The 25,545-nt window shown below is 49.3% G+C and overlaps 2 protein-coding genes and 1 long non-coding RNA gene across 8 annotated transcripts; 2 read left to right on the top strand and 1 right to left on the bottom strand.

The window, feature by feature from the left end:
- The first annotated feature begins 893 nt into the window (after nucleotides 1-893).
- TMEM139 (transmembrane protein 139) lies at nucleotides 894-3,140 on the top strand. The gene is made up of 3 exons (XM_081148053.1): nucleotides 894-997; nucleotides 1,515-1,776; nucleotides 2,267-3,140. The coding sequence occupies exons 1-3, from the start codon at nucleotides 973-975 to the stop codon at nucleotides 2,679-2,681; spliced, it is 702 nt and encodes a 233-aa protein (XP_081004179.1). The 5' UTR covers nucleotides 894-972; the 3' UTR covers nucleotides 2,682-3,140.
- Nucleotides 1,362-4,073, bottom strand: LOC308562202. The gene is made up of 2 exons (XR_013999593.1): nucleotides 3,843-4,073; nucleotides 1,362-2,941 (listed from the first exon to the last, which is right to left on the bottom strand). It is a non-coding gene; the product is annotated as an uncharacterized lncRNA (long non-coding RNA).
- A 160-nt stretch (nucleotides 4,074-4,233) lies between these two features.
- On the top strand, nucleotides 4,234-24,301 carry CASP2 (caspase 2; the record flags this gene model as incomplete). 6 transcript variants are annotated; one of them, XM_081148036.1, is made up of 12 exons in its annotated part: nucleotides 4,234-4,381; nucleotides 7,975-8,125; nucleotides 8,424-8,591; nucleotides 8,739-8,820; nucleotides 9,342-9,436; nucleotides 9,708-9,884; nucleotides 14,499-14,627; nucleotides 14,783-14,873; nucleotides 18,263-18,412; nucleotides 18,574-18,683; nucleotides 18,821-21,463; nucleotides 23,920-24,301. In XM_081148036.1, the coding sequence occupies exons 1-11, from the start codon at nucleotides 4,308-4,310 to the stop codon at nucleotides 18,950-18,952; spliced, it is 1,359 nt and encodes a 452-aa protein (XP_081004162.1). In that variant the 5' UTR covers nucleotides 4,234-4,307. The 6 variants fall into 6 exon arrangements, with proteins under 6 accessions (XP_081004162.1, XP_081004164.1, XP_081004165.1 ...); XM_081148038.1 differs by lacking the exon at nucleotides 23,920-24,301 and adding an exon at nucleotides 14,956-15,016 and having other exon boundaries at nucleotides 4,246-4,381; nucleotides 18,821-21,221; XM_081148037.1 differs by lacking the exon at nucleotides 23,920-24,301 and adding an exon at nucleotides 14,956-15,016 and having other exon boundaries at nucleotides 4,251-4,381; nucleotides 8,424-8,612; nucleotides 18,821-21,221.
- Between the last annotated feature and the right edge of the window lie 1,244 nt (nucleotides 24,302-25,545).

The following is a 25,545-nucleotide window of genomic DNA, read 5'->3' as shown; positions in this document are numbered from 1 at the left end:
AGGAATGCTGTGGCTACACCGAGGGGACGGCCTCCACGGCAGGAATCACCTCGCAGGTGGCTTTTGAAGAATCGAGAGCTAACGGTGCCAAGGAGCGTACACACAGACTCGTCTTGCAGGTCTGCAGGAAACAAGCCGTCCACAGAAAAGGGGCTGTGGCGGTGGGAGCAGACCCACCATCCCAGGCCCACAGCAGTGCGCGCAGCCTGCAGAGCACTGTGTGATCTCCAGACACTGAACGAACTGAATGGTGACCTCCACTCCCAGGCACAGTGTATATGCCCTAAATATCAGGCAGGCTGCTCTGAGCACAGCTCACGATGAGAAGGGAAAAGCACAGGGCAACGGAACTCTGGTCCCAAGTACAAAGATCTCGGGGGGGGGGGGGGGGGGGGGGGGGGGGGCGGGGGCGGGGGGGGGGTTGCGGAGGAGGGGCGCTCTCATTAGGCACTGACACGGGCGGATGGAGTGAGGGAAAAACAAGGTGGGGCCCTAGGAGGTCAGCCCTAAGGTGACAAGGGAAAAATGCAGCCTGGGCGGGAGCTGAGGGACTGGGACAGAAAAGAGGGTGGGGCCAATGGGCTCCACCTCCTGCCCGCCTCCCACTTCCCCCTCAACCTACTTTCTCTGGAGTCTGGTGGAGACAGGTGAGGTAGGAACTCCCAAGGCGGGTGAGTGGTGGTGCGAGGGTCATGGGATTGGGGCTGGGGTGTAAGGAGGGGTCCTGGCCCCTTTGTAGAGTCTGAGTCCCTGCCGTGCAGAGTTCAGGGAACTCCTGACTGGCTGGCTTTGGGATACAGCTGCCACTGTGTTCTCCCCACCTACCTCCCAGGCCCTGTTAACTCCAGGCAGGAAACTAGAGATCTGAGTTTGGCCCCAGGCCTTTGCAAGATTCTCTCCTGTAGCCCTGGCTCTACGGCTATGTTGTGTCTGCATTTGCCCCCTCCAACCTACAGGGACTGACTGGAGGAAATGGGAAGGGGGCGTCAGACGTGGGGTGAGTAGTGCTCCCTCCCCCCTTACTGAGGACCTCTGACTGGGAAGCTAGGGGGTGGAGATCCAGTGCAAGCAATAGTAGAGAAAGGGCAGGGCCTGCTCCATCACCTGGATTCCAGAGATGCCAGTGAACCCCAGGGCTCCAAGGCCCACCCAGGACTGTATCCTGATGTGGAACGGTAGAGCTGGGAGAGCCCAGGGAAGAAGGAAAAAGGTAGGCAGGCAGGGCCGTGACACAGTCAACTGGCCTGATGGCTGGGAGTCAGAACTCTTGGGCGGGTTTCCTGGCTTATTCCACACACCCTGATACCCTGGGACAACAGTGTGACCCTGCAGAGTTACAGAACTGGAGAGGACACTGCTGATCACTTATTTTGGCCATTTATTTGACTTGAGATTGAAGTACCTGAAACCCCAAAAAAGTTGTCTGATACAGTTACTTTGGAATCTGACCCAGCCATGATGCCAGTTGCATGCCCGTTTCTGGTTCAGATACAACAGCTGTGTATCTTTTGCAGGAGCCCGGGGTGGGGCCATGGTGCCGAGCCAGTTGTGGGGGAGACTGGAGAAGCCACTTCTCTACCTGTGCTGCGTCTCCTTCTTCCTGGGGCTGGCTCTGCTGGGCATATGGCCAGATATCGTCCCCGTTGCTTCTTTCTTTCTGACCTTGGGTGGCTTCTGCTTGTTGGCCTGCCTCCTGGCCTGTTTTCTGAAATGGGTGTTCCAATCGGTGCAGCCAGCAATGCAGCCGGAGAGCCCAGGGGCCTCAGGCAATGCTCGGTGAGTCAAGGGGTGGGCAGGATGGAAGGAATAGACTGTGCCAGCGATTTTCAACCTTTTTCATCTCACAGCACACATACACTAATTACTAAAATTCTGTGGCACACCAAAAGATATATTTTTTCCTGATCTGACGGGGAAAAAAATAGGTATAATTTTGATTCATTCACACTGGATGGCTATTGTGTTGGCTTTTGTCATTTTTTAAAATTTGACAACCTAAGGTAAAAGAGGTCAGTGCCTCTGACTAAATAAACAGTCAGGTATTGCATGTTTTAAACAATCCTCGTGGCACTCTGGTTGAACATCGCTGCACGGTGCCCATTCTCCCTGTGTCTCTCTAGTCTCTTAGACATACAGGCTCTCCTTGCCACCTGTGACTGGTATCAGTGAGGGGAGGAGTCAGGGGCTGATGGAGGGGACTTTTGTTGGTAGATAGAAAAGGGCTCCTTTCAGTAAGCCACCGATGACCTTATTTCTTCTCCCTCAGAGACAATGAAGCCTTTGAGGTGCCACCCTATGAAGAGGCTGTGGTGTTGGAATCACAGCGTCGCCCCCAAGAGTTGGATCAACCACCTCCCTACAGCAGCGTTGTAATCCCCCCAGGACTTGTAGAGGGTCAGCCTGGCCATCCAGAGGGGCCCAGGAGAGCAAGAACAGAAAGGCGAGTGGGCTCAGAGGGCTCTATGACCCCAGGAAGCCCTGGAGGAGCTCCAATCAGCCTTCGGCTTCGGGGACCACGAGTCGTATCCACTGCTCCTGACCTGCAGAGCTTGGGCACACTCCCCATATTGGAGTCGCTCCCAAAATTGGAGCCTCTTACTCCACCCCCTGACTATGATGTCAGCTTTGGTGACCCTGATAATGACAATGTTTTTTATGAAGATAACTGGACACCCCCGTAAGACTTTCCCAGGATATATCATCTCTCTGCACCAGACCCACTCATTCATCTGATCGCATTCCCCAGTGCCTGCTACGCATCAGGAACTGGACATCACGAATGGGGACTTTAAGCCAGAGGGGAGTCAGGCTAAGGTAAGCCCTTCTCAGCTGAGATGCAGGTGGTACGATTTGAATTTTCCTGCAACATTCAGAAACCTAACCCATATTCGCTGTATTCAGAGTTAGATGGAGGCTGAGATGAGGCGGTGATCCGGAAAACCTAGAGAAGGAAGAAAAGAAACAACATCTCAGCGACAGTTACGTTGCTTCTGTTCCGGGTGCTTTGCCTCTATTAGATCACTCAGGCTTCCCAGCCTCGGGAGGTATTATTATTACCCTCATTTGAAAAAAACCGAGAGGATTCCAGGGGTCAGAGAAGTTGGATTATTTGCACGGGGTACAATGCTAGTAAATAGCATAAAAACAACTTGGACTCTGCTCTTCTGACCCCAAAGCCTATGACGTGCGTTCTGAAAACAAGGTAGCCGGGCCATCCGCACCCCTCTCCGGTCTGTCTTGGGCAATGGCTGGTGAGGGGGTGCAAGACTCCGTGTAGACGGAATGGGGGACCAGCTGCGTCCGCAGACAGCGTGGGCTGAGGGGTGACCGGCAGTGGGCCCAGCCTCGTGGAGGCGCAGAGCTAATCAATCAAAGCTGGGATCACCTGCAACACGTGAGAAGCGGTTACTGCCCAGGGGCTGGTGCGCACGCGGTGCCCAAGAAGGGTCCACCTCCTATCGGGGTGCAGTGGAGCAAAACTGCCCCACGGTCAGGGTCTTCCCGTTTTGAGAACGGCTGGGCAGATGGGCCAGCAGAGGTAAAGCCTGGGCTCCCTGGCAGGGGCGGCGGAGTTTCTAAGGATGCTCTGGAGTCATCCATTGTTGAAGTCTGGACCCGCCTGCACTGGCTCTAATCGCTTCCGCCTCGCCCTGCGCTCTGACCGCTAGGGTTTCACCCCAGCCCCGGGACCCCGCTTCCTCTGATCCCAATGAAACACCCGACTGTCTGGAATCCTGTCCAGTCGGTGCAGGTTTTGGCCGCCGGGAGCTGCTCAGCCGCCCCTGACCCACCCTCCTCTGGGGTGCGCCCCCAGCTCAGGCCTCCAGCCCCGGCGTGAGTACCTGTCAGGCGCCTTCTCGCGCTCGCCTCGGGACCAGGCCCAAGATTTCAATAAAGTAAAAAAAAAAAAGCCCGGCCACGCCCGTCTCCGCCGAGTTCTAGCCATGGGACGTGGAGGCGGAGCGGGCGGCGGCGGGGACGGGGGAGGGAGCCGTGATTTCCGCGGGAACCCGCGACCAATCGCCCTCCCGCGTGCGGCGGGCGGCTCCTCGCGCTGTCCCCGCCCCTTCCCTTTCCGCCGAGCGCGCTCTCACTCCCATTGGACGGCGCGTTCGCCGAGAGGCTCTGCGCCTGCGCGCGCAACCGGCGGCGGGCGGGGCGGGGCGGCCTCGCCTGGGGGCGGGGCTTAGAGAGGTGGGGCGCAGGCGCGCTGGGCGCCGCCAGGCGGGGGCGGGACCCGGGGCCGCCGAGGCCTTTGGTTTGTTTGGGTTGTGGGCGGTGCGCGCTCAGCCCGGGAAAAGCGAGAAATGGCGACGCCGACCGCGGGCTGCCGGCCCGCCCTCCCCCTGAAGGAGCTAATGACCTCTGACAGGGGACGCCGGTGAGTGCGGGAAGGTCCCAGGGGTCCTTCGTAGGGCGCAGGGAGAGGATCGCAGGCCCCTGGCGCCGCCCCCCCCCCGCCTTGGACCCCCTGGAAGCAGCCTGGTCCCCGCTTCCAGACAAAAGTGGGAGACCTGCGGGCCTCTGCTCGACCTCGGCCCTCCCTGCCCAGCCTCGATTCGCCCAGCCCAGGGAGGCTTTGAACCAGGGGAGCTTCTTCCATCCCTGCCAGATCTCGGCTCCTCGTCAAGATTCTCCATCTTTAAATCTTCCGGAGACTCCTTCTCCCCCCCCCCCCTTCGGAGGAACTGTACCCGGTCCCCTTAACCGGTGAGACCCGCAGAACCCTGCGATCCAGCCTCAACTAAACGTGCGCTTGGTTTGCATCGACTACATCCTGACCCGCATTGCTTTGGGTGTAACGGGCAGGGTTTCAGAGCGGTCAGCACGGGCCTTGGGGGGTGAGGCCTTCGCAAGGACAGGGCTCCCAGTGCGTCCCCTCCTCTGCCCCCGGGGTAGAGGCTGCAGGCGTCACCCGGGGTAACATTTAGAGGCCTCCCGGTCCAGACCCAGAAGATGCACTTAAGACTGCAGATCTGAAACCTGCAGGACACAGAGTCCAGACGGCAGGACTCCCTTTGTGCACTTTTCTCCTTCCTCCCCTTCCTGACGTGTCCTAAAGTTCTAGGTGCTGGGGGTTACTTTTGGAAAGCCCACCTTCGAGATTCTGGGGGTAATATCGAATGCAGAAAGGAGCAGGTGTGTGGGGGAGCAGGCGATGCTTCAGATTAAACCCAAGGAGTTTCTGATTGAAAATTCAAGTCTGGACCTTGAAAGTGTTAAGAACCAAGAGTCAGAGAATTGTGAGTACGGATGAGACAGACGAGGGACGGGGTTCTTTCGTGGGGGTCCTTAAGAGCTATCAGCATTTAAGGGCAGGCCCAAAAAGGTCCTATTTGGAGGAACCAGGAACATAGCGGGCAGAGGGAAGACCTGGAGAGAATGGTGTCCTGGGACTCAAGGGAGGGGGAAAATGTTTTGTTTGTTTTAGTTTTTCGTTCATCAAAAGTTAACAGCAACAGGCACATGTTAAAGTGAGTATGGCAAAGCCTTTTACCAATGGCTTTACACTCAGACTTTCTCCCAAGAAAATGGCTGTTGCTGCAAACTGAACAAGCCATCTTTTACAGTAAGAAGGGACATACAATTGAACTAAAAGCACTGGTTTCTCTTAAAACTAGATTACAGTTGTGCTTACTATACATAAATTTAAAACAGATTACGAAAGCCGAGTGGTTTTTTTTAAAATTAGCCCTTCCCTCCTGCCCGGGTGGCTTAGCAGTTGAGTATCAACCTGCTATACAAGAAATCACGGTTCCATTCCTGGTCAGGGCACATGCCTGGATCCCCAGTAGGGGGTGTGCAGGGGGCAGCCAATCAATGACTCTCTCATCATTGATGTTTCTATAACTCTCCCTCTCCCTTCCTCTCTCTGAAATCAATAAAGATATATTTTTAAAAGAAAATTAAAATTAAAAAAAAAATAAAATTAGTCCTCACGTTTCATCCTAGAAAACATCTGTTCAGGTCCAAAGGCCCTTCAAAGAGTCACCTTTCATCAAGGGGAGGGGTGAGAAAACTGCACTTTTTTCAAATCAAAACAAGTTTGGTCACTTAGCTTTGTGAATAGTTTACGGCAACTGGTGCAGTCTGTTTCAGCCTACCTACAGGGAGGAGAAAGTTTTAAGGAGAAAATGCTACTGGTAAACTAAGGGAAGGAACCTGGGTAAACCTGCTCTGCCATTGGTGTGTGTCCTAAGGAAATAGCATCCAGCTGCGTGTGATGTTATCTTGTGGTTGGCCTGATTACACTTATTTTTACCAGAGATTATATAGGTTATCATTGTTACTGCTTTGGTGTGTTCTGGGGTGATTTTTATTTTTTTTTATCTTTCCTCGAGGATATTTCTTACAGTGCTTTTCAGAGAAAGTGGCAGGGAGAGGGAGAGAGAGAAAGAGAAACATCGATGTGAGAGAGACACAGTGATTGGTTGCCTCCTGCACGTGCCCTACCAGAGCCAAGGATTGAGCCTGCAACTGAGGTATGTGCCCTTGGCCAGAATTAAAACTGGGACCCTTCAGTCCACAGGCCGATGCTCTAAGCCCTGAGCCAAACTGGCTAGGGCCTAAGGTGCTTCTTAATTGGAGTTTTTGATTTTTCTAGATTGTGTTATTGTAGCAGGTTTTTACTGAAAGTTTGGGGTAACAGGAGTATTTCTAGAAACAGGAAGTTAAAATGGAATTTAAAACATCACCACTGTTCCAAATCTAAATTTTAACTAAGTTGGCTGCTTCCAACCCTGGGGATGTTTTCCTTGACCACTTCCTCTGCCTTGGGATCCCACATGCCAGAGTTTGAAAAGCCATAGTTATAATTGATATAACACTAAAGAGGGTGTGTTTATGTTCTTGGGTCTCTCTCAGCTCTTCCAACACCATGCTTTTCTCTCCTGTAATTATAAATCTTTACCTGAGAGGTAAGCCAGGTACATCCTGTAAATGCATGGTATTTCACTGATTCTAAGATGTACATTGTAGCATCTTTGAAATCAGGATAGATCTTTAAATAGGATTTTAAGTTATAAACTGAAGCTATTACCATATTTCTCACTGCCATCAGGCTCTTAGTGTTGTCATATATTTGGAAACTGACTAAGCAGACTAGTGAGCTCTAGATTTATATAAACTAGGCACATAGATGATATACACTGAATTGGGATTCTTTTAGTTCATAAACAGAAAATGATCTCTTTCCAAACCAATAGCAAAACTAAGGAAACCTTGAAATAGAGACATCCCTAGTAAACTAAATTACCAAAATAATTTAGCCTTTATGTGCTTTTAACTCTTTAAGCGATTTCAGGTTACGGTGATTGTATCCATCACTGGTATTTATCTACTGTGACTTCCTGTCATACTTTCTCCTCATGCAGTTCTTAGAGGATTCTGATCATTTCTAGTGCCATTTTTCCACAAGAACTTAAGGTTTGAAAAGCCATAGTTATAATTGGTATAAGACTAAAGAGAATGTGTTTGTGTCTGTATCTATCTCATTTATTTTCCATTAGAGCTAGCCATTGGTTTGAATTTTTGCCATTGTATCAAATTATTTTATTCCTCACCCAGGATCATTTAAAACATCATTTTCCGCAGTCCAGATAAATAGTGCCAAGAGTTTTCTGGAATAATCTCTTAACCGCAGTTGGTCTGTCAGAGGAATATTCCTTTTCATGAATGCATGTGTGCTTGTGTGTATTTTTGTTAAGGTAGCCATTTCCCTCTCCTAGACCATTTGTCTCAGAAGATGCTCTCAGTTGAACATAGTTGGTAAAGAATTATATACATCATGTCCTTATGATCATTGTGTTACTGCTTACTACTTCTTTGGTTTTAAGGAGATTCGATAAAATAGGCCTCATCTTGGTAATTGTAGGTCCAGTTCTTTTTGTTCTTTCTACCCACACCTCTTCCACTCCACTCTTCTGGGCCACATCTTCTGTGCTAACAGCCCCCCTCTCTGCCATTCATCCGTAGGGTATTGAGAGTGTGCGGCATGCATCCTGACCACCAGGAAGCTCTGAAAAAGAACCGAGTGGTGCTAGCCAAGCAGCTGCTGCTGAGTGAACTGTTAGAACATCTCCTGGAGCAAGACATCATCACCTTGGAAATGAGGGAGCACATTCAGGTATCTGGAGGCGCAAGACAGAAGCCCAGTAAATTGGTTGTAGAAGTAGGAACAGAGCTGGATAAAGTGGGAAAGGATGCAGTTCCCTACCAAGGAATTGAAAATGCCCTCCTGCCCTAGAGCATTAGACAGCAAAGGTATATCATTCAGGAATAATGGGAAGGGCTTCACCCATGTTGTTTTTCCTGTGAAATGAATTGTTGAGGTGGACGATGACATTTTTAGGAAGATCATCTGGAGAAATAGAATTGTAGCTAGATAAGTATGTACAATTCCGTGTTTTATTCTTGTATCATAGGCCAAAGTGGGCAGTTTCAGCCAGAATGTGGAACTCCTCAACTTGCTGCCCAAGAGGGGTCCCCAGGCTTTTGATGCCTTCTGTATGGCCCTGAGGGAGACCAAGCAGTGTCATCTGGAGGATCTGCTGCTCTCAACCCTCTCTGGTCTTCAGCATGTCCTCCCACCGGTATGGAGCCCTAGACACGTGGTGTGTTGAAAGGCTTAGTTGGTGGGAAAGGAGTTTTTGAGACTGGGTGGGGAAACTAGATCTTTGTTTTATTGGGACTGAACCATCCCCCTAAGACCTGGCACTGGGGCTCCTGATGTCTTACAGTTGAGCCGTGACTACGACTTGAGTCTGTCTTTCCCGGTGTGTGAGTCCTGCCCCCCTCACAAGAAGCTCTGCCTGTCTACAGGTGAGAATTGATGGGATAAATCAGGCCCCACAGATCGGCTTCCCTTTTCTTAACTGGTATCTGACTTTGCCTGTTTTCACTCATATTGGGAATAGTTTCCTTGCTGCATTTGTTTTGGACTAGCAGGGCAGTTTAGATGGGGTATTGGTTAGGCCTATTTCCCTTCCATCACAGATGGTATTTTATGGTAATTGGCCCTTGGAGCAACTTGTGTAGTTAGGAAATTCCTGTGTATGATTGGCCGGTCTCCTCTATGAAGCCAAGTTATTGTAGAATGAGGTTGTGGGCCACTAGCCTGCTGATTGAGTTGCTTTGTGATTAGAACATTCCATTATTCAGTGAATTGAGCACCTGCTATGTGCAGGCTAAGTAAACAGGTCTCTGCACTCATGGATCTTACAGTAACGGAGTAAACAAGACCAGTAATTATTAAAAGCCCAGTTCAAAGGGTGCCTGGAGTTACAAGTGCTAGGATTAATGCATAGACCATGTGCTAGCTTTTGTGACTTTCTGTGCCACAGATACTGTGGAGCACTCCCTGGACAACAGAGATGGCCCACCGTGCCTTCAGGTGAAGCCTTGCACTCCTGAGTTCTATCAAGCCCACTACCAGCTGGTGAGTCTGGCAAAATGGCATGAGGGGGGAGTTGGGCAGTGAGACCCCTTCCTGGGCATGTGAACTTAGTTTGCATGCACACTCTCCCTGCTTATCAGTCAGAAAGTCTTTGCTGATGGGATGTCTTTTGTGGGCACGTTGCTGTCTTGACCTGGTAGGTTCAAGAGTATGATGCCTTTGTTTTCTGGAAACGTCTCACCGGGGGGGTGGGGGGGGGTGTATAGTTTCTGTCCTCAAGAAGCTCGAGGTCTAACTGGCACCCCCTCCCCAGGCCTATAGGTTGCAGTCTCGGCCTCGTGGCCTGGCCCTGGTCCTGAGCAACGTGTACTTCACCGGAGAGAAGGACCTGGACTTCCGCTCCGGAGGGGATGTGGACCACAGCAGCCTAGTCACCCTCTTCAAGCTCTTGGGCTACAAAGTCCATGTTCTACTGGACCAGACTGCACAGGTACCCGATGCAGCCTCTGGGGCCAGAAACCGCTGCTGCTCCCCTGCCTGCTGGCTGTGTCTTACTAGTTACTTTACTCTGCACCTGTTTGCTTGCTCTGTTCTGCCTCTCACCTTGCAGTTTAGTAAAAGAAAAAGAATGAAAGTCAGCCAGCTGCGTCAATGTTGACTTCTCTGGGTGGCTGTGCTCCCCCTGCTGAGTAATAAAAGTCCACAGTTGGGTTCTCATTTTTTCATGCTCAACAAATTAATTCCCAGTCACTTGGGAAGTGATGAGACGCTGAGATGCACCCAACCAGCTCAGGAAGATACTTCTAAGCCAAGGACTACATAGGACGTTTACTTCTTGGTGAATTGTGACAGGAGTCTAGTTATTGTTGCAAAGATTACTTTGGCTGATAAAATTCTTACAAAGGAAAGTCTGCTGGAATTGCCCTTGTACATACCATTTTGTGGCAGTTTAATGAATTAACATGGAAAGATTCCTTGTTTTTATCAGTTGTGTGGCCACAAGGCAGACCTTAGGGTAGATGAGTTCTCGACCAGGTTCCTGCAGATCACGAGCATTTTCATTATGGGTTATTCCTCGTTAACCTCAGTTACCAGCTGCACTTCCAAGTTTGTCACCTTTGGCTATTTCTGTTCTGAAATTGATTAATAGTCTATTGGTGAATTAATACTAATTCTTCATTTTGATTCCAGAATAGTAGCACTTTCCTAAACTTGCCTCTGGAAAGGGCGGTGGTGAGATTAAAGTTTCTGGAAGATCACTCTGGTCTGCTGAGGTGGGGCCCTTCGTTTTGTCTTCAGTGTTGTCTGCGGTCTCCGTTTCTGTTTCTCGGCTTCTGGGAGAAGGGATGTATCTGCTGTACTTGGTAAGGCCAGTGTCATCAGCAGGTAGTCAGGTGTCCTTTGCAGTTATTCTTGCCAGCTTTCCAGTAAGAGCCCATGCAGAGAAGTGAAGCCACCCTTGCTCCAAGCCGTGGCTGAGCAGCTGCTTCAGTCATCAAGTGTTCAAGTAGGTTACCCACTTTCCTGAGAGGTCTGCCGGGCAGGAAGGGAGCAAGGCTGGGACATGAGCTGTGATACCTACAGGGGGAATGCTGTTAGAAAGTCACTTAGCAAAACGAATGCTTTCCAGGCTTCTGTATAGGTTTTGCTCTGGTTGTTCCTTTTCCTAGGAATTTATGATGTCCTGGGTTTCCAGATCACGTATAGTCGGTGGGGATCTTCCATGCATCGTGAAAGATGCAGCCCTGAGTCACCGAGTCAGCTGTATACTGTTACTTTCAGAGACAACCAGAATGGGTGGGGACCCATGAGCCCGCTCCACAAACACCATTCCTGTTTGTGTTCAACCTGGTGCAGACTCAAGGACCTGCCAGATTCTCATTCTCTGGTTACCTTCTTCTGCAACTGCAATGGCAATAGCATCAAATTTTGAGTACCTTAGAATGGGGCACAGTGTTAGGTACCAGAGATTTTAAAATGTGGACTTCTCAAGAAACGCAACTCTTACTATATAATTATTGGGTGAGCAAAGAAACAGAACCCCCAAAATTAAGATCTTCTCATTTTTCCTTCTATTATACCTTTTTGACTTTAGAGATAATTCCATTTAAAAATTGGAAGTAGTATATAGTCTTAAAGAATCCTCCTTCCTTGACACTACTGGAGTGCTTGCTGGTCTTCTCACTGCTCGTGTTTTTTTCTTTGTCATCAAAGTCTGTTCTCATTGTGTCTCCCTCATGAGGCTGCTAGTTCTAGAATTACAGCTCATCATATACGAGGAAATGACAAACTTTTGAAGTGGCAGGTTTTCTTTTGATGTGTGGTATTGGTTTCTAACTTGCAGTCAGGTTGCAGAATGCTGTGAGAATATGGGGACAGCTGCGGGTCATTCCAGGAACACGAAGCTCCCCACAGAATTTTGCATATAATTTCAGAGGGTTTGCAGGTTATCTCTGCTCCTGTATCCCCCATCCCCCAGCCAAAAACATAGGCAAGGTAAGACTGCTCTTTAGAGAAGTACTGTAATTTTATCAGAAATAAAGCTGCAGATCCTACTTTTAAGCTTGCTACTTTTTGGAAAATTCCGCCAAATGACTAACCCCGATTTATCAAATGGCTTAGTCGTATCAGTTCAGTTACAAATTGTGTATTGTTACTTTGGGCTTTCTCCATCCTCTGTTTACTGACCTAATAGTATCACTGAAGTTCAAAATGTTCGTGAGTGGGTACCACACATACATTTTTATTCCCTTCCATGAGCAAACTTAACTTCAGCTACTACTTGTTAAATTCTGTACGATCATCTCTTGAGATTATATAGTCTTGAAACAAATTAATTTTGGATATCTTTTATTACCTTAAGATTTCCAATATTCTGGTTGGCTTCTGCTTGCCCAGTAAATATACATACTTTTGCAACAGAGCCAATTACTCCAGTTACATTGCAGATCTTCAAGTCTTGTATAGTGAAGTCTCAATTATGTGCAGACAGAAGTACCGTTGACCCTTGAGCAACACGGGTTTAAACTGCGCAGGGCCACTTACATGCAGATTTTTATTTTATTTCTGTTTTTTTAAATATATCTTTATTGATTCCAGAGAGAGGAAAGGAGAGGAAGAGAGAGAGAGAAACATCAATGATGAGAGTCATGGATCGGCCGCCTCCTGCACGCCCCCGACTAGGGATCAAGCCCTCGACCCTGGGCATGTGCCCTGACCGGAAATCGAACCCCAGTCACCTGGATCCTAGGTTGACACTCAACCACTGAGCCACGCCCAGCTGGGTGACATGCAGATTTTTATATAGTAGGCCCTTCAAATCACCAGGTTTTGCATCCCGGATTCATCCAACCTCAGATCAAAAACAGTATTTTCGATCCCCTATTGGGAATCCAAAGATGCATGTGCCAGCTATATGCCATGTCTCTACCATGTTATAAGGGACTTGAGCATCTGTGGATTATGTTATCTTTGGGGGCTTGTGGAACCAATCCCACACAGATACCGAAGGATGACTGGTTAACTTTTGGGGGAGTCAAAAGTACACATGGATTTTTGACTGGGGGGGTGTCAGCGTCCCTAACCTCGCATTGTTCAAGGGTCAACTATATTGCAAACAAATAGATTGGTAGTTCTCAAACTACACATATCAGAATCCCCCAAGGGCTTGTTAAAACAATTGCTTGGGTCCAAGACTTTGCATTTGTCACAAGTTCCCAGGCAATGCTGATGTTGCTGTTTTAGGGAACCACACTTTGAGAACCACAGCAACATATTACACAAGTGCCTGCTCTTTGTAGGGGGCTGTATATGGCGACTATTCTGCCTGGATAGCAGTTTATTCGGATTCATTATAAAGTAACATCTCTCTGCTCATTTCTGATAGGAGAGATGGCTCAAGCATCTTGAGTTGTAGAGGGAGGTGTAGGTTTAACAGCCAGTATCAGATTATTATAGTATAGTGTAACTTTCCATTGATGGGCCCGGTGCCTAAGGTAGAGAGGTACTCATGTATGGCAACTCGGTGCTAGGTAAGCAAGATTCTTAAGTTGGACTACAAGGTTGACCAGTAATAGGTTGTTTTTTTAAAAAAACAAAAAAAAAGTATTGCCTATCCAATGTGGCTTAGTTGGTTGAGGGTCGTCCCATGCACCTAGAGGTCATCAGTTCAATTCCTGATCAGGGCATATGCCTGAGTTGTGGGCTGGATCCCCAGTAGGGGGCGTGCAGGAGGCAGCCAATTGATGTTTCTCTCTCATCAATCTTCCTCTCTCTCCCTCTCCTGTCCTCTCTCTAAAATTAATAAAAACATTTTAAAAAGTAAAAAAATGATAATATTGTTACCCTTCATTAGACACACACAGAATAATCATAGCAGGGCTTTGCAGGATGTGCCAGACACAGCTATAAGTCCTTTATTTTCTCAGAATGGGAATTAGAACCTTGAGGGGCTTAATAGCCTGTACCAGTTTTGAATCCAGGGGTCAAACTTGGTCTGTCTGATCCCGTGGCCTATGCATGTAGTCGTGGCCCAGACAGAATCTTCCAGACAGTGTGCTCCTCCCTGAACAGTCATTTTATACAGACATTATCACCGTCTCTGGGCATTTCAGATCCCAGACAGAAAACAGCATAGAAGGACTGCTGTTCTCTGGCATCATGGTCCTGTTAGCCCTTTGTCATGGAGCAGTTTATTTTCTTTTGGCCCCATAGGTGATACTCATTCACAGCTCAGCAGGTGGTCCCCCTGTGCCATTTATGTATAAGGCCATTTGCTCTAAAGAAAGATCTGGTTGGTGATAGGAGGTGGATAAAGTTAACTAGCTCTTGATTAGCTTCATTAGCTACTTTCTTTAATCCAGGAGTTCTTAGCATATCTCAGTCTGTGAATTTTGTGCAATTATATTCAGAATTCTGTGTCTGAAGTTGGGCATTTTCTGGTGAGCCCATGCTTTTTCTAGCCTCTCAAAGGGTCTCTGACCTCACTTATCATTAACCGCAGAAAACATTTTATCTTCTGGTGACTTAAGGTTTCAGACACCACAGAAAAGCTTCTACTGGTGCTGACTACAGTGAACAGCACTAAAAGGTGTGTTTCTTCTAGGAAATGCAAGAGAAACTCCAGAATTTTGCCCAGTTGCCCGCTCACCGCGTCACTGACTCCTGCATCGTGGCCCTCCTCTCCCACGGCGTGGAGGGTGGTGTCTATGGTGTGGACGGCAAGGTGCTTCAGGTGGGTGCTGTCTGCAGATGATGCTCTTGAGACCAGGTCGTGTCTGTCACCCTCAGCCTGCCGTCTGTTCAGCGCTGGCTACTGCTGTGTGTATGAGACTCAGGAGGTCCTACTGGCCACTTACCTCCCCCTTCTCCCTTGCTTCTCCCTGGCAGCTCCAGGAGGTGTTCCGGCTCTTTGACAATGCCAACTGCCCGAGCCTGCAGAACAAGCCAAAGATGTTCTTCATCCAGGCCTGCCGTGGGGGTGAGTGCCCAGAAGACAGCACTGGGTGGTGGCTCCTGGGCAGCCTCCCCCTGGCTCTCACTTTCCTATTTGCTCCTCTCAGGTGCTATCGGATCCCTTGGGCACCTCCTTCTGTTCACTGCTGCCACCGCCTCTCTTGCTCTGTAAGTGTCCCCGATGCATGGGTGTGCTGGGACCTGCGCAGCCCGTGGCTCCCGGGGCCGCCAGCTCTGCACCGCCGTGCCCTTCTCAGGACTCTTTATTGGTGTCTTTGCCTTCTTTTACGAGGACTCTGGGCTTTTTCCTGTGCTTATCAGAAACGCTGATGTGCTTTTTTGTTACTCCTTCCAGTTAAGGGATTTCTGTCTCTTCTTCCTGTCCCTTGAGCTTTATCCCTTCCTCTTTTCCTCCCTCCATCTCTCCGCCTTCCCTGCCACCCTTGCCCCCTCCGTCTCTTCGTCATCCTGTGCCACGCAGGACCGCAGGTGCCAGGTCAGCCCTGGCGCCGCCCGTTCCGGAGCTGCTTCCCTCCCTCCTCTCTCTCGCATGCGGCTGTCCTGTCCCAGGACTCCGGGACTGGGCTCCACCAGGAAGAACCAGAAACAACAAAAACTCTAACTGCGGTCACATCCGCCTCTACCACTGACTGGTTAGGTCAAGTTAGAGACGTTCCTTGGTGACCCTCCATCTTCATTTCCTTGATATAAAATGCAGATAATCATCAGGCCTCTTCCATAGGGTTGTTGCGATGATTAAGTGAAATAATATATATGAAGGGCCTGCTTAGCCCAGTGCCTGGCTCCTAGTAAATCCACCAAAAATGCCAGCCGTGCCTGCTGTAACCTGACCAGTGCCTTCAAGGGGCTTTCAGGTTGGTTTAAAGGCGACTTTGTCCAAATATTCAAATAATTTTTATCTGTTGTGTGTTCAACACATGTAAATGATTAATACTGTTTTTATTCCCCTAATAGCACCAAAGAATATAATTTATTAAGGCCCTACAACATGACTAGGACTACGCTAGGTGTTATCACAAAAGCAAGAGAAAATGTGGTGTCTCCAGAGCACCTGCTAATTACCAGGACAACACAGCAAACGTACAGAAAGTTGTTTGAACAGTTCAGAGGCCTCGAGTAAGCCAGGGTAGAAGTAGTGAGATGCGCACATGTGGAGACACAGGCTGTAAGGACCGCTCGTTCTAGGTCAGCTTCGCTTGTAGAGGTTTTGCGGGTAGGGTGAGGCTTCATTTTGACCTAGAATGATAAGATTTACAGAGGTGTGGAGTAGCAGGTAGAGCCTTTCAGGGGAAAAGGGGGAATATATGTGACAAGCACAGCAAGATTAAAAGGACCCTGCTCCTTCCCCAAAAAAGTGGTGCACTGAGTCAGAAGTGTGCCCGGACCTCATTTAAAAACCGAGCGTCTGCAAGTATATAGTGGGAAGTGGCTGGCCACGTGAGGTAGAGCCAGCTGGTTATAAACTTTTGGTCATGGCTGAGATTTGGGGCTTCAGCAGAGAATAGTACAGAGCTTTGAGGAGCTTAAGAAAGAAATTATGTGATTTCTTTTCCAGGACGATCACTGTGGCAGGAAGCTGCAATAAGGAAAGAGTATGTGAGGGCTGGAACGTAAACTTTTTTTTTTCAAATCCTCACCCCAGGATATTTTTTCTATTGCTTTTCAGAGAGGGGCGGGGGGAGAGAAACACCAATGTGAGAGAGACACATCAATTGGTTGCCTCCTGCACATGCCCCGACTGGGGCTGGGAATCAAGCCTCCAACCGAAGTACATGCCCTTGGCTGGAATTGAACCTGGGACCCTTCAGTCCACGGGCCGATGCTTTAACCACTGAGCCAAACCAGCCAGGGCAGGAACTTAACTTTTTTACTCACCTGTTGTATTCTAGGTCCAGAGCACTGCCCGATAGATACATGGTAGCACTTACTAAATAGTGAAAGAATGGATGGAGATTCTAGCACTGTTACAGAAAACAGAGATGAGGGTGTTGGAAAGAACCAGTAACATTTATTGATTAATAGATCTGAGACATGAAGGCAAGAGAGGAGAGTTTCCTTTCTCCTGAGGGACATAATCAGCTTGGCCTAGTTCCTTCAGGAGGTGTCACCAGCAAAATAAAATGAATAAATACATTCATGATCATTTCCTCCTATATTCAGAGTCACATGCACTACTAGACCTGGATAGGGAGACATCGCTCTAAATCTGAATCTTCTCTCTAAAATTAAATATTTCAGGGATGACCAGCAGTCAGCTGTTCCTTTGAAAACTTGTGCTCACCTGTCTTCTTCTGTATTTAGTTGATACAATCGATGTCTGTCCAAAGTACCACCCCCTCTGTGGTTGACTGGCTCCTAAACTGAGGTGTCAGCTCTATGAGGGCAGAGACTCTCTTCACTATACCCTAGGGCTGAAAAAAACAGTACATGGCACACGGCAGTTGCCCAATAAATTTCTATTGGATCGGTGAATCTTGGCTGTTTTCCCACAGTTCTTCAAGCTTCTCTTTCCTTCTAGGCTTTCTTGACTGTTGCATGGAGCAGGCAGTGTTGTGAGAGATACTTTTTATCTTGTGTGATGAGCTGTGTGTCTTCCCTGTCTCTCTTTCCTATCAACACCCCCCTCCTCCCACCCCCAAAATGAAACAGCATCAAAATAATGTTATGTCTGGGAGTAGGTAAGGCCTTGGTCAAGAGGTTGGGCACATGCCCAGGGCAGGTTGAGAAACTACTGCTAAAACTATTGAATATATAGTGTCGATTTAAGTTTTCCCTCTTTTACATTGCTCTTAAATCTTGGATGCCTGGTACAGTTTGGCTTATGGAATTAATAAACAAGTAATAAGTGATTTAAAAATACTAAAAATGCCTTGGAAGCAGCTGGTCATGCTTAGCTTTATAATCTTTTTATTGATACGTAGATTTCAGGTTGTGACTTTTATGTGGCATGCATGTAGTAATCACATTTTTGGTTTATTAACTTGTTTTTTCTTTTTGCAGTATATTAAATATATCAATATTCTATTAGTTACAATAAAAAAACCTTCCAGTACTTTGACCTTCCAGTACTTTGTTGAGTGAGCAAGTGAATCATGGACATAGACGGGCTTTGGTTCATGATTTACCAGGCGTGTGGGATTCAGCACCCTCCCTGCCTGGCACAGGGCAGAAAGCTCCGACTCTGAGCTGGGCGACCCCCTGAGGGATGGATGCGGTGCAGAGAGGAGTGGGACTGACTGTTTTGTGTTTTTATTCATCAGCCTTAGGTTGGAGGCAACAGCTGGAAATGGCTCTTCCCAGTCAAGGTGGTAGGGACCTTGGGCTTGCCTGTGACAGGCCGAAGAGTGATGGGAGGAAATAACGTCCTTGTTCACTCTGTGTGCCTCCCTACAGACGAAACAGACCGTGGGGTCGACCAGCAGGATGGGAAGGGCCACGCCCGGGCCCCTGAGTGCGAGGACGGTGATGCTGGGAGACAGGAGTTGCTGAAGATGCGACTGCCCACCCGCTCGGACATGATATGTGGCTATGCCTGCCTCAGAGGTACTGTGAGTTCCAGAACAGTCCCAACGATGACACTCTTAGAGACTCGCACTTTTTCATGGAGGACTCACACAGGGGCGGGAACAAGGTGCCATAGACGAGCAGTCTGCGTGCAAGGGTATCCCGTGACCACACTGGGGTGACTGCTGTCCTCATTGCAGGGACGGCCGCCATGCGCAACACCAAGCGGGGCTCCTGGTACATCGAGGCCCTCGCCCAGGTCTTCTCAGAGAGGGCTTGTGACATGCACGTGGCCGACATGCTCGTCAAGGTAAGTCGCCCAGTCTGGGGCCGTGGACCTTTTGCTCCACAGTGTCGTCCACCCCTTGCCTTGTTGCCACAGCCTCCACCCTTCCTACGAAAACACCAGAGCCTTAGACTTTGCACCCTTGGTTTTGGCCTCTCCAGGTGAACGGCCTTATCAAGGAGCGCGAAGGCTACGCCCCGGGCACAGAGTTCCACCGCTGCAAGGAGATGTCTGAGTACTGTAGCACCCTGTGCCGCCACCTCTACCTGTTCCCAGGACTCCCTCCCACGTGACGCCCAGGCCGGCCTCAGGACCACGGCGGGCTGAGGACCGCAGGCAGCACGTCGGGGCCTTTGCAGGGTCACGGTTTCGGTTCTTCCCCTCAGGGACTGGGAGTTCCCCGGCTGGCTTCCCAGCCTACCATCTGTCCTCACTGCTAAGCCGGGACCGCAGGCTGGCTCCTCCCGCGGGAGGCTTTCCCTGGGGGCCAGCAGCGTTTGGCTGCCACCGAGGAACCTGGCACATGGTGATGTGAGCACGTGGTCTTCATGGGGAGAGGCATGCAGGTCTCCTCGACATGTGTGCTCACTTCCTGCCCGAGCTTCTGTAGGTAGCACTATGGTCATTGATTTATTACATCAGTTAAGATGTCTCAGAGATTATCTCCTCTTTCGTATCCCAGCCCATTTGTCCCCGAGTGAGTTTGGATGGTGTCCTCATTAATATAGGCATTTTTCCTGTGTCTGTGGAAGGACACACAGGACTAGAGACATGCTCTGCTGCTATGTGCATGGAATGACCTGTGTGTCCCTTCAGTGCGTCACGGCCATCCCTGGAAGGACAGTCTTAGTGCCCCCTCTGGCTCCTTGGACTCAGTAATCCAAGCTTCCCCAGCAGTAATCCAAGCTTCCCACAGAGGCTGGGGTCTGATGCCTTGTATCTGGGACTCGCTGATCTTTGCACAGGGAGGTTCCCAGGATATTTTCTCTGATTGTCACTGGAATGAGCCTGGCACAGTCAGCAGAGGTGGGTAAGGGTGAGGTGCTTACTCATACTCTGGAACCTGTCACATTATCTTTTCTTCCTGTGAAATGTCCCTTTGTATAGAGCTTCCTAGTTGTTAGCTCCCAGCTTCCTGTTTCTCCCCTCCCTCATGTCGTCCTGGTTACTGCTGCCTCCAAATCTGTCTGACATACTACTTAGTGGGATCATTTGGCTGTTCAGGGAAGTAATGTAGTACCTGTTCCTGCTTTCTGTTTCAGTGTTAAATCCCCTTTTGATTTTATGTGGCCTAGTTCCCTTTCCCCGTCTATTTCAGGGAGGCCTTTGCTATATGATTATATATGTTGTTTACCCAGGAGCAGTCTTTATCTGTGTTTACAGGAAACCTGCCTGTTCTCGAAGGCCTCTTTGACTTCCATTCTGGTCCCCACCAATTGATGTCTATATGACAGCTTTTGGTTTTTAAATATACATATGATCATGTTGCTGCCCTTCTTGGAACCCTTTGGTTTATTACACCTCAAATAAAATCCATACTCCTGCCTGTCTAGTGTGGCTCAGTGGTTGAGCATCGGCTCAGGAACCAAGAGGTCGTGGTTCGGTTCCCCATCAGGGTGCATGCCCAGGGTGCAGGCTTGATCCCCAGTAGGGGGTGTGCAGGAGGCAGCCCATCGATGTTTCTCTCTCATCATTGATGCTTCTCTCTCTCTATCCCCTTCTCTTTCTCTCTAAAAATAAGTAAAAATATTTTTTAAAAAAATCTAAACTCCTTACCTTGGCCTACAGGGCTCCACCTTCCCCTTAAATTCCATTAAGTGCTGCTTTTTCTCTAAGCAACAGCCCTAGTGGCTTGCTCAGTTTCACACGTTCTGAGCTCTTTCCTGTCCTGAACCATCACAGACACTCGGGGTCTGAGCGCCACTCTTCACCTCCTGATCGGTGGTTTTTTCAAGTCTCAGCTTAAATCCCACTCCCTTGCGGAGGTTTCTCAGGCCGTTCTCTCTCTAAGTGGTCTGTGTTTATTACTGTGTCCTGTTTAATCCTTTCATTGTGCTTTTCACAACCTGTAATGTATTAACTTGCTTCCCTTGATCATTTCTGTCTCCTCTGCGAGGTTGTAAGCTCCATGAGGGCAAAATCTTTTATGTTGACCAATTTGTACCCAGTGCCTGGCACACGTTAGGGCTTCAGTAAAAGTTGAAGGCAGCAACCCTAGCTAGAATCTTACTTTTTGACAGTATACACGGTTTGGTGTTTGTACTCTGTGTTCTTTCATGTGTTTTGTTTTATCCACTGGTATTAACCCCTGAAGATGTCTCATTGGGACAACTTCCTCCACATCTCCCATGGAGCCTGGCACAGAGCTCGGCCTATAGAACAGATCAGGTGCTCAATAAATGCTCGTTCTGTGAGCCAGGTGGTTCCGAGACTTGTGGCCAAGTCCTCCCTGCCCCTGGGTCAGTATTGTTTGGAATATTTGGGTGATGAAACCTTTCCAGTGCCCACTGCCAGGATGTTGTATCGCCATCAGGTGCCAAATAAATGCTTGTATTTATTACTGATGTGTGACTGACTTCTCTGTGCCTATGGATAATCCTGTGATGCCCGCATATTTTTCTTAGCCCCTTACAGCATCCCTCTCCACCTCACAGCATACCCCTTCTTATTTTGCTGCCAGATCTTTTTTTATATGAACAGGTCCACACCTGAGATGAGCCCATCTTAGTTGTCATGACTACAGGCAGCTACCCAAAATATGGCCAGCACTGGATTTCTCACGTCAGGAGACAGAAGAGTCATTAGTAAGTAGTGTTGTTTCTGGGTTATTGCAAGTCTGGGGTGAAGGCTGGAGAAATAGACTGGGCTGGAACTGGAGGGCCGTGAGGCGTGGAGATTTCCTTAGCCCACGCTGTCCAGTTTGGATTCAGGTTTCCTAGAGTGGGTGTAGGTTCGAAGAGAATTCTAGGGCAGCCAGGGTGGGATCTAGGCAGTGGGCTGTGTGTAAATTGGGGAGTTCTTGGGGTGTGATGCACCTGAAGGGCAGACCTGGCCAGGCAAGTGCGCCAGGCACACAGGCTATGAAGATTCAGCAAGAGACGGGAAGTTCTGGGGGAGCATCGTGGTGGGAAGCAGCTGGGGGACGGGGGGAAGCTGGGTGTAGGGGAGGAAGAGCAGAGAGGGACCAAGTCACGCTGAAGCACATCACCAGACGGAGGGAGACCTGGCTGGAGGAGAGCACTGGGGGCAAAGGCGAGAGGAGTGGACTGGAGCTGGTTGGCTGTACTGTAAGGAACAGTGGGATATCCTCAAGGGAGGGATACAAAGTCTAGGAGGTTGAGACAGTACTGTTGAAGCGGGAATAACATACCCATTTTCAGGATAGGAAGGCTTTTAGGGGGTGTGATAAATTGGGGGATTACAGCCCAGCTGGGCATGGCTGAGCGGTTGGGCACCAACCTAGGATCCAGGAGATGGCGGTTTGATTCTCAGTCAGGGCACATGCCGGGTTGCAGGCTCGATCTCCAGTTGGGGGTGTGCAGGAGGCAGCCGATCAGTGACTCTCTCATCATTGATATTTCTATTTCTCTCCCTCTCCTTTCCTCTCTGAAATCAATAAAGATATATTAAAATTAAAATTTTAAAGATTTTTTTAAAAATGCGATTATAGAGCAGCACCTGTGTCAGCCCGCTTCCATGCCCTTCCCACCCCCACTCTTAAATAGGGCATCAGGTTGAATTTCAGTCCGTTCCCTTCCCCCGTGCTGACCTCTGCCAGGGGATTCTCTTCTAAAATTATCTCCTTCCTGAGCTGGGGGCTGCCCCCCTCCAGCCTGCTTCCTCCAGTGGGGAAGGCATGAAGCCTGGGGGAAGGCCTCTAACCTGGGGAGGAAGTTATTCATAACAGCTACAATTGACGCTGTGTCCCAGGCGGGAGCTTCCCATCTTCCCACCATCCCACGAGGCAGTCACTTTCCCATTTTACAGAAGAGCACAATGAGGCTCAGAGACTCCGATCATACAAAAAAAGGAAGAAATACAACTTGAAGGGCATGGGCTTGAAACAAAAAAAGATTCTGAATGCTGGCTCAGTCTTTACTAGAGACCTTGGCTAAGGTACCTAACCTCACAGAACATCAGTCTCCCGTATCTAAAAATGAGAAAAATTATCTCTACATTCAAAGGTCCCCGTGAGGATCAGACGTGACGATGTGTGTAGGCAAAGCGCCTGGTGCTGACACATGAACTGTCTCGCAAAATGAGCTTCAGTTTAATAATACGAATTCACATTCACTGCTTACTGGGGAGCAAACACAGTGGTAACTTTTTTAAAATCCTCACCTGAGGTTATGTTTTTATTGATTTGAGAGGTGGGGGCAGAGAAGCATCGATGTGAGAGAGAAACATTGATCGGCTGCCTCCTGCATACCCCCTACTGGGGATCAAGCCTACAACCCAGGCTTGTGCCCTGGCAGGGAATTGAACCAGCGATCTCTTTGTACGTGGGACAGTGCTCAACCAACTGAGCCACCCCACCAGGGCCACCATGGTGACTTTTTTGCACGCATTCTTTTATCTCCATAACCCTCTAAGTCCCTGCCTTTCCGAGGACACTGAAGCCAGCATGTGAAATAGTCTCACCTCGAGTGTGCGCCCTTAACTAACAATATTGCATCTGTGACTGTTTTCCTAGCGTGAGATATTCTCCCTCCTCACTTTGGGGGGCTCTAGATCTTTCCCACTGGGGGACTAAACCTGAGACCAAAGACGTTATTCCTAGTTAGGTAGCGAATAGGGGAGAAAGTGTATCATGCTTGAGAAACCAGAAGAGGGAGGAAGAGACCTGTCCAGTGCTATCGGGAGGGCCTCCTGCGGGACATAGGAAGGAACCAGGGATTTTTAAAGGATCTGGGAGGCAAGTCCAACAAGGAGTAGGTAGAAGAGAAATGATCACCATTTGGCCACTTGGCAACCTTCCTTCAAACAGCAATTCCATAGCCTATAGGTTTTAACCTTTTAGTGTCACGGGCCTTAAGAAAATCTATTTAAAACCTCAGAAGAATATATATCTTACATAGTATACATACCCTGTAGAATGCATGCATGCTGATGAATTTGTTTCCAAATTTAGGAGCTTTTCACAGAACTCCCTAGAAATCCATCTTGGGCCGTCCAAATAAGAACCTAAGCTCACTACCCACGAGGGGGAGGGAGGGGCAGAAGGTGGGCATAGTCTATATTTTATTCTCTTGTTCTGCAGGATGATAGCCCATGAGATCTCAGCTATTCATCATCGCAAACTCAAGGTGGTTCTGCTCACATCCTGCACTAGCAGCTGTACGTTTCCTGGACCCTCCTTGTTTGAGAATCTGGTCTTCAGAACTGCGGCCAGTGCTCCTGCTCGGCTCGGTCCAGTGCGAGGGCTTCCCCAGTCCCGCCTTCAAATCCTGGAATCCATCACCAGGCCCTGACTTTCTCCAGAATAGTGGGGAAACAGGAATTGCTTTAGATATTTGTGTCCCGGGACTCGCAAGACCTTACAGAAACTGGCTACCTTCAGGACAGCCGTCTTCCACAAGCAGTTGAAAATCTCTCCCGTTTCCGAAATGCCCTCCCCACAAAATATTTTCGCTTAGACACTGTATTTTCTTTAAGACAGTATTCCTTTCATCTCACGCCAACCCCTTGGAACTCTTTCCTTATTTTCTGCCTACGGAGATGGTGGGTGTCGCAGAACCTTCAGTCCCTCAGACGGGCACAGGTTTACTTTGTGGGGGGGATTATATGCCTTCGGGCTTGGAGGACTTATGTTAGAAAAGGTGCTTTTGATGGTGTCCACCGTCCCACCTGCTTTGGACATTTCCATTTAACCTAGATCCAAATTTACTTGTAGACCAGATGTTTTGTGTCCCTCCCCCTGGTTCCTGAACTTGGACTGTCCTGGGACCCACCTCACTTGGTGATGGACCCTAAGCAACACATTGGCTCATGTTTATCACTTGTCCTCTACAGTGAGGAGTTCACAGGAGAAAGAATGCCCTAGGAAAATTGGCAAAAGAACATAAAAGGATGCCAGATAGAGGAGTTTGTCCCTGGCAGAAAGTAATTTATTGACCTGAAAAAGGGAAGGATGGCAGAATACTTCCCCACCGTCGCTTATATCTGTGGGCTCTCATGGGAACACTCACTCCCTTCTCCCCTCTGCGCCTCTGCCCCTGGCCCAGTTCCCTTCCCCCCTGTTATCTAACCCACTGGATAGACAGGCGGGTGCTCCTCAGTCCACACGGAAGCCCAGTCCCCCCCCATAAATCCAGGCCGCTGGTGAGGTGGACACGCATCTTTCTGGGAAGTGGGGGACATGGCAGAAGCCAAGGCTCTCGCCCTGCTTCCCACAGCGCCCCATGCCCAGTGGGTAACAGATAAGGTGGGGTCAAGGGGTGGCACCGAAGCATTATTAGCAGCCCCTGGCAGACAGAAAAGGCAGAGCTCCAGGAGCAAATTGAAGACTGGATGGGTTGGGAGAGGCGGTTGGGCAGTGAGGACTAGACCTTGGGAAGATACGGAGCTGGGGACAACCCAGCAGGGAAAGATGGCAGAGAGGCACCAGGGGGTGAGTTACTCCCCAGGGTTTGCAGACCTTGGAATCACTCGGTCCAGCACCGCAGCCTCGCCTCCCCCGTGCTGAACAGAGAGGAGACACTAGGATGGTGTAGGTTGAACATGCTCTGGGAGCACACAGGTTTGAGACCATGCTAAGCACTATTCCGTCCTGGTCTGGGCAATATTTATAGAGGGACCAGCGGCTTGGGGCTGGAAGCCTCCTAGTGACTAAGGAGGGGGCCAGGGCTGCTGCCCAGCTGAGGGAATTCCCTGTGGGGCTGTCCCT

The sequence above is a fragment of the Miniopterus schreibersii genome (genome assembly GCF_964146895.1).
Source record: "Miniopterus schreibersii genome assembly, chromosome: 9".
NCBI classification, from domain to species: domain Eukaryota; kingdom Metazoa; phylum Chordata; class Mammalia; order Chiroptera; family Miniopteridae; genus Miniopterus; species Miniopterus schreibersii.
The sequence above is the reverse complement of the archived record's forward strand: the minus strand, read 5'-3'. Positions and strand labels throughout refer to the sequence as shown.